At 36.6% G+C, this 14118-nt stretch overlaps 1 protein-coding gene across 3 annotated transcripts in view; it reads right to left on the bottom strand.

Annotated features, from left to right (window-relative positions):
• COLQ (collagen like tail subunit of asymmetric acetylcholinesterase) overlaps window positions 1-13182 on the bottom strand; it is a 58229-nt gene extending 45047 nt beyond the window's left edge. For all 3 annotated transcript variants that reach the window (XM_039341961.1, XM_039341962.1, XM_039341963.1), the window contains exons 1-2: window positions 13028-13182; window positions 4692-4831 (exon numbers count right to left, since the gene is read on the bottom strand). In XM_039341961.1, the coding sequence (XP_039197895.1) occupies window positions 4692-4831; window positions 13028-13133 (246 nt within the window). In that variant the 5' untranslated portion in view covers window positions 13134-13182. The remainder of the gene's footprint in view (window positions 1-4691; window positions 4832-13027) is intronic.
• Between the last annotated feature and the right edge of the window lie 936 nt (window positions 13183-14118).

Raw genomic sequence — 14118 nt, 5'->3', positions numbered from 1 at the left:
TTGATTTTACAAGCTTTTTTGTGGCACTTGTTAAGTGAATCACCATAGTCATTAACCAAATCCATTGCCCATAACAGGGGTTTTTTATAGGAAACCAGAAGTAAAAATTAGTTTCCTGAAAAAAAAATCATAAATCAAAATCCTGTGACTATGGCATGCTACAAACTGCCATAAATGTGGACCAGTTGCTGAGCACCTAAAATGCAACCATGTGACCATAGGGTAGTGGATGCCTAGCTGTCAGAATTTGCATCTAAGTCATAAGCAAGCCAAGTCATAAGCTGCCTGGGAAGGTCCATTGTAACTTAGAATGGTCACTAAGAAACTGGTCATAAATCGAAGACTGTCTGTATGGATTATGAAGTTTCTACTGAGTGCGAGAAATAAAGTTCTGCTCCTTGCAAAGCAATCAGAAAAGAATAATGAAGTAACAGTCAGAGGGCATACATGATGTTCTTTCACCAGGAGTTATATAGTACAGATCGGGCAAGAGACTTAGACTGTCCCTTTCTGGAATATTGAATTCAGCCAGTAAATTTGCAAGCAAATAAAGATACAGAATAATGAAAAGTCTTATCCTCCTGGCATTTTTCATCTTAAGAAAGCATAAAATTGTATTAGGTACTTGAGTGTAGCATAAGGCTTTGCACCTTTTCTATGTCAAGTGTTTTGAAGATTTTTAGGGGCTGTGGAATGGGTTTCTTTTATTTCAGATTCTGGCTGGAAATGAGCTCATCCTTTTCCTTTTGAACAGTGGAAACTGAAGGGAAAAATCCAACACTTTAAAACAGATTGATAATGAGATTTTCAAAGAAGAATGGAGCCATAGCAGTGGAGTCGTTTTAGAATGCAGCATTGTAGGCAACTCTGCCCAAGTCTGAAGTTCAATCCTGACAAGGCTCAAGGTAGACTCACTCTTCCATCCCTCCAAGATTGTAAAAGAAAGATTCAGATTGTTGGGAACAATATGAAAATAATACTTTTACAGAGAGTTCTGTAAAGCATTATGAGGCAGTATTTAAGTGTAAATGCTATTGTTCTATGGGGACCATCCAGGGACCAATAGGCCGGAAGTTACCTCTATGTATTTTACTCAGTACCACATTTCCATACAAGCTTTATTTATTTTTTATTTATTAAATGTATATGCCACTCATCTTATTGTTGAGGGAGATACTGAAACATAATGGATCAATCTAGAACATGTACTGAAAAAAGGGAAAAGATACACTATTACCATTCTTCAGTGCAAGCTCAGTTGCATGAAAACACCTTGTGTCATGTTCTCCTAGCAGGGTTTTTTTGGTGCTGCCTCACTGGAATTTTTGACCTCTTCATGCTGATTTTTATGGCAGTCCCATTATATTCTTGGTTTTATTGCTAAAATTCTTCCTATACTACCATGTGTTCTACATGTTGACCCATTGTTTTAGTACGGTTTGTGGAACTTTTAGGAAGAATTCAAGGAAGAGAGTAGATTAAATCTATTTTAAGTCTCAGTTATGTCCCTTCATTTGCAATGAAATAATTAGAAAAGATGTTGTGGGTAAAGATTTATTATAACTAATATCATACAAAGGTTGGGAAGATATAATGGATTTCTACAACTATTAGGGGTTGGACAGGACTGTGGCACATTTTATCCAATATCAAGGAACATCTTGATATTTCAGTAAAGATACATACTCCAATTAAATGTTAAGGGATTCTTATTTACTTCTGATTTGTGATTTATTTATTTATTTTTACATCTGGAAGCCTTATGCCTAAGTGTTTTGAAACATAGATGTTGATGTTAAACTGCATTTTTATAGATGGCAAATTGAACCTAATCAACTTACTCTATTTAAAATGAAGATGATCCTGTTTTTAAGGTGACATTACCTCCCCCAAAGTAAGATGAGATGGATGGATGGATGGATGGATAAAGAGATAGAGAAAAATAGAGAAAGATAGAGAGAGATAGATAGATAGATAGATAGATAGATATAGACATAGACAGACAGACAGATAGAAACCCTGTACAAATCCCAGCTTCTCTATCTGTTAATCAAACCTTGCCAATTCAGCTAAATAAAACCCTTTTTCTACATAATAAATGTTTCTGTATAACTCATTATTACTGTATGCAGGGCTTTTTTTTAATCATAGAACGCCCAGAATGGCGTTCCAGCACCTTTTTTGAATGGAACTTTGTAGGGTAGGCATGACAGGTTGTGTGACATGGGTTGAGTTCCGGCACCTTTTTTTTAACAAAAAAAGCACTGATTGTATGTATGTATGTATACATCTACGTGCATATGCGTATATATTTATCTGCCAGAAGCTATATTGTAATACAAAACAAAAGGATAAAAACCATTAGTATTGAATTAATCCATATGAAATGCCTGTAAAATAAGGTTTGTGGGCGTCTTTAGGTACTCTCTGAGCATGGTTGTTTTCTTGCAGCACTGATGATGTTACCTAGTTTGGTAATGAAATGTCTGTAAGAAAATAACCAAGCTCAAAGAGCACCAAGGGTCCCAGTCAAGGGAGAGCTGTTGGAGAGATTACTAATGGACTAAATTCAATCCTGATCTACAAGTATTTTTTTCTAACATAAGATATACTATTTAGAAATTCATTTTATTATTCTATACTATTTCTATATCAACCAATATTTTTCATATACAAGCCAGTTACAAAAATATATTACATAAAAGTACATCTATCGACCCACCCACCCATTCATTTGTTTGCAACAGAGCTTCTCAAGGATTATAACAGACCCCATCCTCCATTCACAATTATAAGGGGGAAAACCTGTCTTGATAGCCCTCCAGATTCTTCCTAAAATTCCCTACCAAAGGACAAAGAACAGAAGTACAAGGAAATAAGGAAAAGGGAGAAACTGTGATAATGAGCTATCCAGGCATTATAGTAAAATAGTTAGACTATTTTCTTAAGTCAAGTTTCCTAGAGAAAAGTGTAACATGAGTATCCACAAGAAGGAAATAAAATATGAAGATGGCAATACACATAAAAAGGGTGGAACTTTGATGAAATGATTGTGTCCATCACCTTGACTGTTTTTTAACCCTCACCTCCATTCCTTGTACATCCCTGATGCAACATTAAAAGGAAAAGCCCATTATCAAAAGAATAATAAAACACTCAGAAGCTTTTATTAATAATGAATAAAACAGTGTGGAATGGAACATGGTGTGGAAAAGACAGAAAATATCTGCAATCTCAGGGCTTTTTTTTTTTTTTGTCATAGAACGCCCAGAATGGAGTTCCAGAACCTTTTTTGGATGGAACCTTGTAGGGTAGGCAAAGTGGGTTGTATGATGTGTGTGAGTTCCGGCACCTTTTTTTTTTTTTTTTTTTTTTACAAAAAAAGCACTGTGCAATCCTATGGCGATTGACAACTCAGTCCTGCCAATCTCACTATCTTTACAAGCAAAACAGCAGATGTAAGTTGATGCCCATTAGAAGAGATAGTACCTTTCATTTCCTCATTTCTTTCAATCTCATCATTTTTAGTATATGTGCTTCTCAAGTGAGCACTCAATCCCATCATTTTTGACATAGGATTATGCTCCACTTAATTTTGTAGGCAATTATAACACACCTGCAGTGTTATGTGGGATCTGTTTGGAACTTTATAGCAGCAGTCCCCAACCTTTCCAGCTTGGGGGGAAGGGAGAGTTCTGTGTGAATGGCAGGTGCATGTACATCGCTCATGTGAGTGGAGCTGCACATGTGAGCGCAACTGCTGTCACTTGCGTGAGTGAAGCTGCATGTGCACACATGCTCACCCACCACTTACACAACATAGTTCTATGGCTGCAGCCCAGGGGTTGGGGACCCCTGGTTTATAGGACCTGAAGACAGGTGAAAATCTGTTGCACAGCCGATCTGGCTTGCAATGAGATGGAATCAGTTGATTGATAAAAAATTGTTCAGACACTTTGCAAATTAAGGGAAAGAGCATAATGTCTCTCATTATGAATGTCTTGTCTTCTCATGTTCTTTAATATTGGAAGCCATATATCACTTTCCATAAGACATGCAGGTTATCCTAAATATGGAGCAATGGATAAGTAGGCAGGTTGCAAAAATAAATACCTCCTTGGCTTGAAACCCCAAGATGCAGAGGCTGGAGCCATAATGATTAATCTCCAAAATAAAAATGAAATCAAGGGGAAACATAAGCCAAGATAGCATGAATTTTCATATAGGATCAGAGGTAGAGATGAGAGACAGGATCCATTGCAACTCTTGGAAATGCTTACACTTGACAGCTGATATAACTTTATCAATTACAACTTTGTTAAAGAAACCTTTGCCAAGTCATCACTTCATTTTAAAATCTGTAAGTGTTTTATTCACAGTTCTACAATTAAATCTTTTAACATCAAAATTATTAATTTCAATTGTATTATATTAATGCTCTGAAATGTACTTAAAATATATAATGCTTTTGAAAAAGAATCATAATGTAATCTTCTTGCATGCTTGCTCAGAAATAAATCTAGTTAAATTCCATCAATCTTCTCTCAAATGAGTACAGTAGCTATCAGATTATGGTCTTAATCTAGTTTAGTTATTAGAATTGCATAGTGCCCTACATTGTATACTCTTTATATGATCTGGTGGTTTCTAACAAAAGGTAAGAAAATATATATGCTTAAATCTATACTTACAGAATCCCACCCATGTGTGAAGTGTGGTGGAGGAAATAATGGTGGTGGTGGAGGAGGAGGAGGGGGAGGAAGTGCAAGAGCGACAAAAGAGCATCCTCCGTTAGTATTGATCCGTTTCTTCTGGTCCAGGCAAGGCAAGGCTGTTGGAGAGATTGTGGACTTCGATCAGCTTTATTTATACTCTCAAAAAACTGTACTGTGAAACACAAATGTAATATAATTCACTGTATTTGGAGAAAGATACACTTGCACACATTATTAAAGCTGTGTAGAAATTATATAGGGATTGAGATGACAGAATAGAGATATAAGAAGGAAGCAGTAATAGTTCCAATACCTTTGTGGCTTTAAGTAAAATCCAGTTTGTCATTCCCCTCACCCACCAAGATCACCACTTAAAATATTTTTGCTCTACCATTCAGATCTCCCTTTACATCTGGACTGCTCAGCTATAATTTTTGGTCTTCAAAACCTTGGGATCAATCAAAAACAGATCACAGCTGTTTTCCTCAGAGCTACCCACAAGATGCAGAGTTGTTCTGGATGACCCAACTAACTACTGATTAATATGGGAGGGCAAAAATCACCACAAGTAACCAGCTTCTTGCTATTTTGCTCCATCTCCCCCCAATTCTCTGTCTTATGCGTTTGATTCCTTTCCATTACTGATTTCAAAAAAGCAAAGCCAATTATTGTGAGAATGACTGACAAAGTCAACCCTTACTCAATTTAATAAGATTAGTATGCGAATAGTGTGATGCTTTGGCAGCTAATCAGCTTTAAGGAGAGGAACAAATAGCCAGAAGCAGAGTGAGAGAAATAAATAACCATTAACTCTATTTTATCATTTCAAAATGTTGGTGGTCCGATTCTAATGGCACTGATTTTTCAGAACCTCATGAGTTACTGACCCAAGAAGCAGAAGTATGTGGACAGAGTGTTTAGAATTTACTCTGAGTTCCTTTTGTTTGCTCTTTATCTAAGAGATTACTAATCTGAGATCACTTTCTTCTACTTGTCTTTCCAGGCACACATACATGGAATACATGTTGTTGGACTTAAGATGTAATTGGCTTTACCTGTCCCAGTTATATATTTCCTGTAAACATATAGGCTTTTTTCCACCATAATTATAAAACTCATTTCACTAATCATCAGTCTGGCTAGATTCACATCCTTAGGAATGTTCACATGCCCAGAGAGAACACTTCAATTTAAACTGGTTTTTAGTGATTGTTCCTGAGGCACTTGGATTTCAAAATTGATCAGTTCCTCTGCTTCACAAGGTGTGGTGTGAAAGCACAGGGAACACAGTCTGTCAATCTGGGAGTTGTGCTGAAGCCCTGTTTGGAAGAACCTTCCACAATATTGTAAGAAAGAGATCAGTATAACAGAGCCTAACCTGGAAGGGATCTCCCAGCTCTTTCTAGGTATTGTGTATTATTATAATTAGGGAAAACCGATAAAATAAGGCAATGTATCTATACACATTTAGCAGAAACCTATGATACAGGTCCTTGTGCTAATTTAAAACTAATAGTTATTTTTTAGAAAAGTAAAATACAAGTCACACATATTTCTCTGATTTGGCTAATTTCTCCTTTACCGCTATATTTTTATGCCTTCCAAAGGAGTCCCATTAACTCAATTTCCTTTCATAGTAAATACTGCCAATAGCTTTGAAACAGTTCTCTGCTCCAGTTCCATTAATCCATTTTTTGATTTAAGCCTAGCTATAGCCATTTGTAACTATTATTTTTAATATAATGGTGGAAATTTATTAAAATTCTGAAGATAGTCTGCCCTTCTAGAGTTGTAGATTGTGGCCTTTGGAGTGAATGTATTTAGTGCACCTCCATCACACTTAATATTTATCAATATAAGCACAGATCATATAAGATCATATAAGCACAGAGCTATTTTGTCCAGTCTGGATGTTTTCCAGGTGCGTGGACCCCATTATTTCCACTTATGGTCATAGTAGGCTGACTTGGGATTTTGGGAATTTATGATCACATGTCTGCAGGACATCCACTTTTGGAAAAGTTGTACAGTTGTCATACAATCTTGCAATCTGCCCATCCTTCTTTTAGTTTTCAGAAATTAAGTCCTGGTGTCTGCTTTCCTATAAGGATTGTACCTCCTCTAAGCACATGGTAAATAATATAGCCATGAAAAATCCTACTCAGTCATTCCATCTGAAACACGCATGCAGTCAGTACATTGCTTAGGAGATTCTGGATTCTCACAGGAGAATGTAAGTGAACAAGCACATTGTACTTCAGTGGATCACAAGACAAGCAAGAGGGTTTCTATTAAAAGGCCATTGAATAATAGACCTATGATTCATTCTATGGGATCTACTCATTCTTTTGGCATCATCACTGTGTTTCCTAGCTTTGTTATGGCTCAGTATCAAACCCGAAGTTCCCTGACTGAAAGAAGTCTCTCCCTTGGAATGTTCCCCAGCATTGTTTTACCAGCTGTTATACTGCAAGTCATGCTCTCTATTGTAGCTTTTACATCTTCAATATTTTGTGTTCGACAAATTGCCTTTGAATGAACAGTTTCTACTTCTGAAGCTAGACAGATAAGCAAAGATTTCATTTGGCATCAGTTAGGAAGAAGGCTTGCTCTCTTCTGTTCATTTTCTACAGTTACCTTCTTGTAAAAAGAAAGGATTCAAATCACTTCTGTATTATCACCAGAAAAACCGTCGGGAGTTAAGTTTGTGGGAAGAGTTTGATTTTACAATTATTCTATCTATCTATCTATCTTATCTAATCTATCTATCTATCTATCTATCTATCTATCTATCTATCTATCTATCTATCATCTCTATCCATTCATGCACCTATCAATCTTTCAGGACTAAAATTCACACTCTCCTGGTTTTTATCCTGGTGCCTTAAATCATTAATGAAACTATATACAATTTAAGTGAATGGAGAAAAATTGTACTTGGGAGCCAATGGTGGCAAGACCAAACTGAATTTATTTTATTGTATGTGTCATTTTTTTATATATCACCATAGTCTAGTGTTTCCAGAAATATTTTAAATTCTATACATTGCCTGGATACATACAGGAAGGAAGGAAGGAAGGAAGGAAGGAAGGAAGGAAGGAAGGAAGGAAGGAAGGAAGGAAGGAAGGATGGATTTAAATAGAAATGCAATAGTAGAGAAGAAAATAGTGTGGAAGAGAATAATGAGATTAGAGAAAGCGAGAGGGAGAAGGAGAGAAAGCCCAAAATATCTTGTGAACTCTGCGGCTAAGTAGCACTTTAATCATTGGTTTCATTGCTTTCCTTTTGTAGAATCCCTTATTTCAAAACTGACCATGGAGTAAACAATTCTTCAATTAGACTGTCATAACCATTTAGAAATTGTCCCCCATTCTCAAAGTGATCTCAGAGCAGGATCTGGAGAAGCAAGATCTGAAACACAGCCAAGTTGACTTACCAGGTTTTGGAATACTGTAATAAAATTTATAATTTTAACAAGGAAGGTTGCGGCAGGGACCAGGAAATGTACCCTTTCTGCTATACCATCTACTCTCTGAAGTGTTGTCTCTCCTGGGATTGGGATATCTCTGACCCTGAGGGTTTTTTGGAAGGCCTGAAAGACCTGGTTACTGGTATTGAGGTTCGAAGAGGGCCCTGTTTTCTGGCTGCTTTGACACTGACAGATTGTAATCTCTATTGGCTACTATTTGTATTGAATTTCTTCTTGTATTGTGTTTTGACTGTTTTATTTGTTTTTAGGATTGTTTGTCCTCCAGTGTTACCCAGTTTGAGATGAGCAGCTATACCAGTGGTTCTCAACCTTTTTAATGCCGCAACCCCCAACCAGTCGTAAGTCGAAGACTACTCAACTGGTCGTAAGTCGAGGACTACTCAACTAGTGCAGCACCGTTTGCAGAATGGGACTTTTGGCGGACTCAGCAGGACAGCCTGGACAATTCCTATTGGCTTTTGAAAGCCAATAGAATTAGACTCTATTCAAGAGAGTCTATTCTATTGGCTTTCAAAAGCCAATAGAATAAAAAGGAGTAGCACAGCTAAGGAAAAGGGGGAAAAATGGCGGACTGCATTGTTTGGCGACCCCCGTGAAATGGTCGTTCGACCCCAAATGGGATCCTGACCCAAAGGTTGAGAACCACTGAGCTATACAAATTAAAAAAACACGTAAATAGTAAACAGAATATTTACATCCTCTTAGGGTCCTCAATAAGCTATAATTGTGGATTGAATCTTTTTCTAATATTGACAGGGTGCAAACGGTGCTGCACTAGTTGAATAGTCCTCGACTTACGACCGGTTGAGTAGTCTTTGACTTACGACTGGTTGGGGGTCGCAGCATTAAAAAGGTTGAGAACCACTGGTATAGCTGCTCATCTCAAACTGGGTAACACTGGAAGACAAACAATCCTAAAAACAAATAAAACAAATATGACCTAGAATCCAAAATTACAAACTCTACTATGAATGTACATTAGTTTATATAACATACAAGTAGCCCCTACTTGCCATTTTTTTTTACAGCTACACCATTTTACCGCTGTGGCTCAGAATACGGGTTGACACTTTGTACTTTTTACATGATCTTCAAAGTCCTGCTTACTGACTTAAAAGTTTGATAAAAAATAATTACCAACTATCATAATGAAATGAAATCTACTCCCATGCACAACATAATGGGGTAATAGTATGCTTCCTAAATTTTGTGTTTTTTTAAAAAGAGAGAGAGAGAGAGAGAAAGAATGAGAATGAGAATGAGAATGAATTCATTTTTTTCTAATAATTGTAACAGGCTAAGCAAGATTTCTATGGATCAGCAGATGAAATAAGGAAACCACGCATCCTGTTTTACAGAAGATTTTCCTTAGTTTGACATAGTTTTGTAATCATTTAATGAAAGTTAGATCAGAAAACTTCATGACGAAAAACTCTACTGAGGGGACTCATAAGTCATTTAGTTATAATTTACCCCAACAGAGTGAGATGCCTTTTATTAAAGTACATGCATATTTTTCTCTAAAGAAACTACAATAACAATTGGAGATAGCAGAAGAGAAGTGAAAGAGCTGAAGAAAAATCACAGAATATAAATATCTGCAAATAGAACAACTATGACAAAAGAAATCAATAGTAATAGATGCCTGGTAGACCATGTGAACACCAATGGCACTTACAAAATCCCTATCAGTCAATTTCAAAAGGCTTTACTTGGAATAGCTTACATCCTTTGACAATACGTTTAATTTTATTAAACAACAGCATCTACCTATCCCACATCCTTGGCAGGGAACAACATGCCAGATCTAGTCTAAACAGCTGGCTGACTGAGTGATCAACCAAAATATAAAAGATGGCAAGTGTGATGAAGTGAGGGATCTGCCTCTCCCTCACAAAAGGCCTGAGTGAATCGCCAGATCTTTACTGCTTTCTGAATAACAGCGGGGTGGGGGTGGGGGCATCCAGAACTCAGGGGTCCAAAAAGATGAACAAATCTCACAAAAATCTTTCATGACATTTAATATCAAAACAACAAAATTAAATAAGTAACATTGTGTGACCCTTCCATGGCACCCAGAATTTATTCCCAGAGATGTGTATCTCATTCTGGCTTACTGTAGAGATGACTCAGCTGATTTAAAAAAACAAGCTAGCAAATCATCCTGCTTACAAAGGATGTGAGGCCCAGAAACATTGACAGAAAGAGCACTGCACTTTATGAATATTCCTCAGCAACAGAGAATTCAGGTTGTTCTTGCAAGACCTGAGCCAAAAAAACTTGCATAACAGGAAGGTGTTGAAGCCCAATATGGATATGTTATGAAAGACTAAAATAAAGTACAGGTTTCTTCTACTCCCAATTGCTTCCCCCATTCTCCAGAAACAGTTCTCAAGTTTCAAGGCAACCATCCATACCACCATTAATTTCAAAGTGCAGAGAAGGTGACTTCATACAATCAAAGCCCTCTCCAGCTGACTAGGAGAATAGAACTGCCACGTCCACGCTCTGTTTTGTTTTACATTTCACATATCTGAACTTTTTCATTGGAAGAAGGGACAGCAGAGCTGACAAGCCATCACAGTGCTGAGGCCCCTCCCTCCCAACAAGGCAAGCTATGGAGACCTACCCTTTGAAGGGTGGGAGAACAGCTGTGGAGCTAAGACCAAATGTATGCAAGAGTTGCCACCAATGGGAACTCTCCAAACTCTATGAGAAAGCAGATTTGGTGGGTTTCCTTTAAAACTGCTGCAAAGCCAGTAAGAACTTGGCCAAAACAAAGAAAATGCATTTAAAAACCCATCCATAAATATTTTCACCCCTGCAGATTTGTTGTTAGTAACTCATCTGCTACAGCAGAGCCAGATGGAAATGAAGAATCATGGTCACACGTTACCTTATGTAACCTAAAACCTTGAAGCATTTCCTTTAGAAGTGATGTTTCAGCATCAACAAATCAGGGCTAGATAAAACCAAGAGGATCACTATTTCTGGAAACAAGATGGTGCCTAGTTTTGGAGATGTTGGGTTGGGGGAACGAACCCATGGTAAAACCACACGTTTCTTTATCACTGCAACATGGTCTCATGGTGATAGTCTAGCTAAGTCAATTATTTTGCTTCCAAGCTGCATTTGTTTAATACTCTGCTTAATAACCCTGTTTAGATGCTTTAGCTAGTTTGTTTGTTCATTTGTTCATTTTAAATTAGCATCTCCTGAGAGAAGGCCTTTGCTTGTACCAGATAGAAATAAGAGAGTGGGATTCCCCCTCCTGCTGTGCAACATCTCCATTAGACATTTGCTATGTGTATTCAGTATAGATGCTTTGAAGCATCAAATACACAAAAAAGATGAAGGAACTTTTGCAAGAGGTCAACAGACAATGGATATCCAAACTGTAGGTCCTTTTTATGTTTGTATATATAAAAAAAGACTTTTAAAAGAGAGAAAATACAAAATGACAATAAGATTTTATTGCCCTTCTAGGCAAATTAGTATTTGATCACTGCACAAAATGGATTTGTGAACTTTTAAAAGAGTATCTCAGTAAGCACTGTTCTAGTCATTATATTAATTTGTGTTAGTTCAGTTTATGGGTACAAGATTATTTATTTGCTTAAATAAACATTTATAAATGAGCAAAGGCAAGAAGGGAAGGATGACAGGGTTTTAAACAGTATTTTCTATTTAAATATAATTCCTGAAAATGTCAAATGTCCTCTAACAAAAAATTAATATTTTTAATAACTACTTCATAACTAATATGTCTAATATATATATAGTGCAGTAGAGGCACAGATGTGTAGCTGAGCCATGAAGTTATATTGAAGTTTAACAGTTATAAGAAACCTAAATTTGAAGTCAATATTTTAAAGAAATATTAAATGTTTTATGCAATAGTTGTATCCAGTCTAATTCTTAAAATAATTTCTTCAGAATGGTTCTCTCTGATGCCTTTAATAATTTTAGGAAGTTAACATCCCTTTTGAGAAAGCTGGGAAGTTCACCTTTAGAACTACACCTTGTAGTAACTAATGTCATTCAAACAAGTGGTTATCCAGTTAGCATGAGTTCAAAAGTAGACTTAAATTTTTAAATTGTTGCTTTCCATCCCAGCGGACTTCCATTATGCCTACTGACAAAGAAATTTATTATTGAAATTGATTGAAAGGAAGATATTTCCTATTCCCTGTCTACTTCCATTGCATACAGCTGAAGGAAAGTTTAGGATTAGAGTGGTAAATAAGACTCCCTTCACTCAGACAATTCACACTGGGTCTGCAATGTTGTTGTTTTTTACAGCAGTTGGCTATCAAATTTATCTGAATTTTTGATAGTATTATTAAGTATTATTTTTCATAAGATACTTATCCCGGTTATGCAGGATAAAGTCAGGAATATATTAACAAAATGGATAATACAATATAATTAATCTCTCTTCTCTGGTGTCCAAGTTAAATAACATCTTCAAGTGAACATGAACTATCAAAATAAAGCAGCGATATTACAGGAGAGAACGTATTTCCTGGGGATGTGATTGGTTTACTGTTAAATAGGAAACGTTCACTCTTAAATCCTGAAATATTATATATAATATAATATATATGTGTGTATGTGTGTGTGTTATATGTGTGTATATACACATATATACGTATACATATACATACATACATATATACGATACAGCTTCAATTACATTTGCAATCAAGTTTCTCAAAGATTTTGTAATTAGAAGGGATTAGAAACAAAAAACTTCTTTCAAAAAATCACCTAAGAGAAGATATGTAACTCACCAAGAGGCAAAGCAAGGCTGTCATTTACCTGCTGAAATGGAGAAGATACTGTCGACAAAAGAGGTTTGAGACAAAGCCCAACAGAAAAAGAGCTGAAGATAAAATCCCAGAGCAATCCAGCTGAGGATAACCATTCTGGCTGTGAGCTGTATGATTTCTTGACCACTATCTTTTCTGCTTGCCTTTCCTCCTTTCAGCCTCTCACTGGTTCGAGATGTTTATGTGTGCATCTCTCTCTCTCTCTCTCTCTCTCTCTCTCTCTCTCTCTCTCTCTCTCTCTCTCTCTCTCTCACCCTCCCTCTGTTCTTTAGGGAGAAAGAATGCTAACCATTTCCCATTAAATCTTCTCCTTACACTAGACAGGGCTATATTTAACTCAAGCATTGGATCAGATGCCCCCATCACAAATACCAGCTATTAAAACATAGCCAGAGCACTAATGAAGAAAAGGAGGGTGTGGTCTGAAGCTGAGTGGGAAAGCCATATCTCTGATTGATAACTAGATGATCACTGAGCTAAATCCATTCATGAATGAAGATAACTCCATTAATAATTTCAACATCCGGGACATGCAGATAGTAACCTCATGGTTTTTTCCCCATAGTGTTTCCATGTCTATAATTCATTTCAAAACTTCACGTGATTTAACACATTGAGTACTAGAGTGTTATTTAATACCAAATGCAAGGCCTTCAGCCTATGAGGACCAATGTGGGGGCTTGGAAGAGCTAATTAGTATTTTGGTAAATTGGTGCTTTATATTGTAATGGGTTTTCTCTGCAGAACCTTTGTCAATGCATAAGAATGCTTTATTTATTTTGTGTCCAGATCAAGCCTTAAATCACCAAAATGAAGCCACCTTTCTCACTTTATCACTGGGCAGAAAATAATCATGTTTTGCGTATTCTACTGATAACAAGTGGCAGACCAACAAATGGGCTGGACCCTGCATCTCTCCACATTCGCACATTGTGTTGTTATCCACCAGCACTCCCTATTTAGTCTTACACTTAGGCACTCTGATGCATAAGAATGCTGAATCTATGTTTTTAAAATTTCAAATAATCTATTAACACAAAGAAGTTGGAAATGTCTTTTCTAGCAAATATTGTTAGGTCT

This window comes from Crotalus tigris, unplaced genomic scaffold (assembly GCF_016545835.1).
Source record: "Crotalus tigris isolate CLP2741 ecotype Arizona unplaced genomic scaffold, ASM1654583v1 scf7180000017774.6281472, whole genome shotgun sequence".
Taxonomy (NCBI): Eukaryota; Metazoa; Chordata; class Lepidosauria; order Squamata; family Viperidae; genus Crotalus; species Crotalus tigris.
This window is presented reverse-complemented; position numbering and strand designations above follow the sequence as displayed.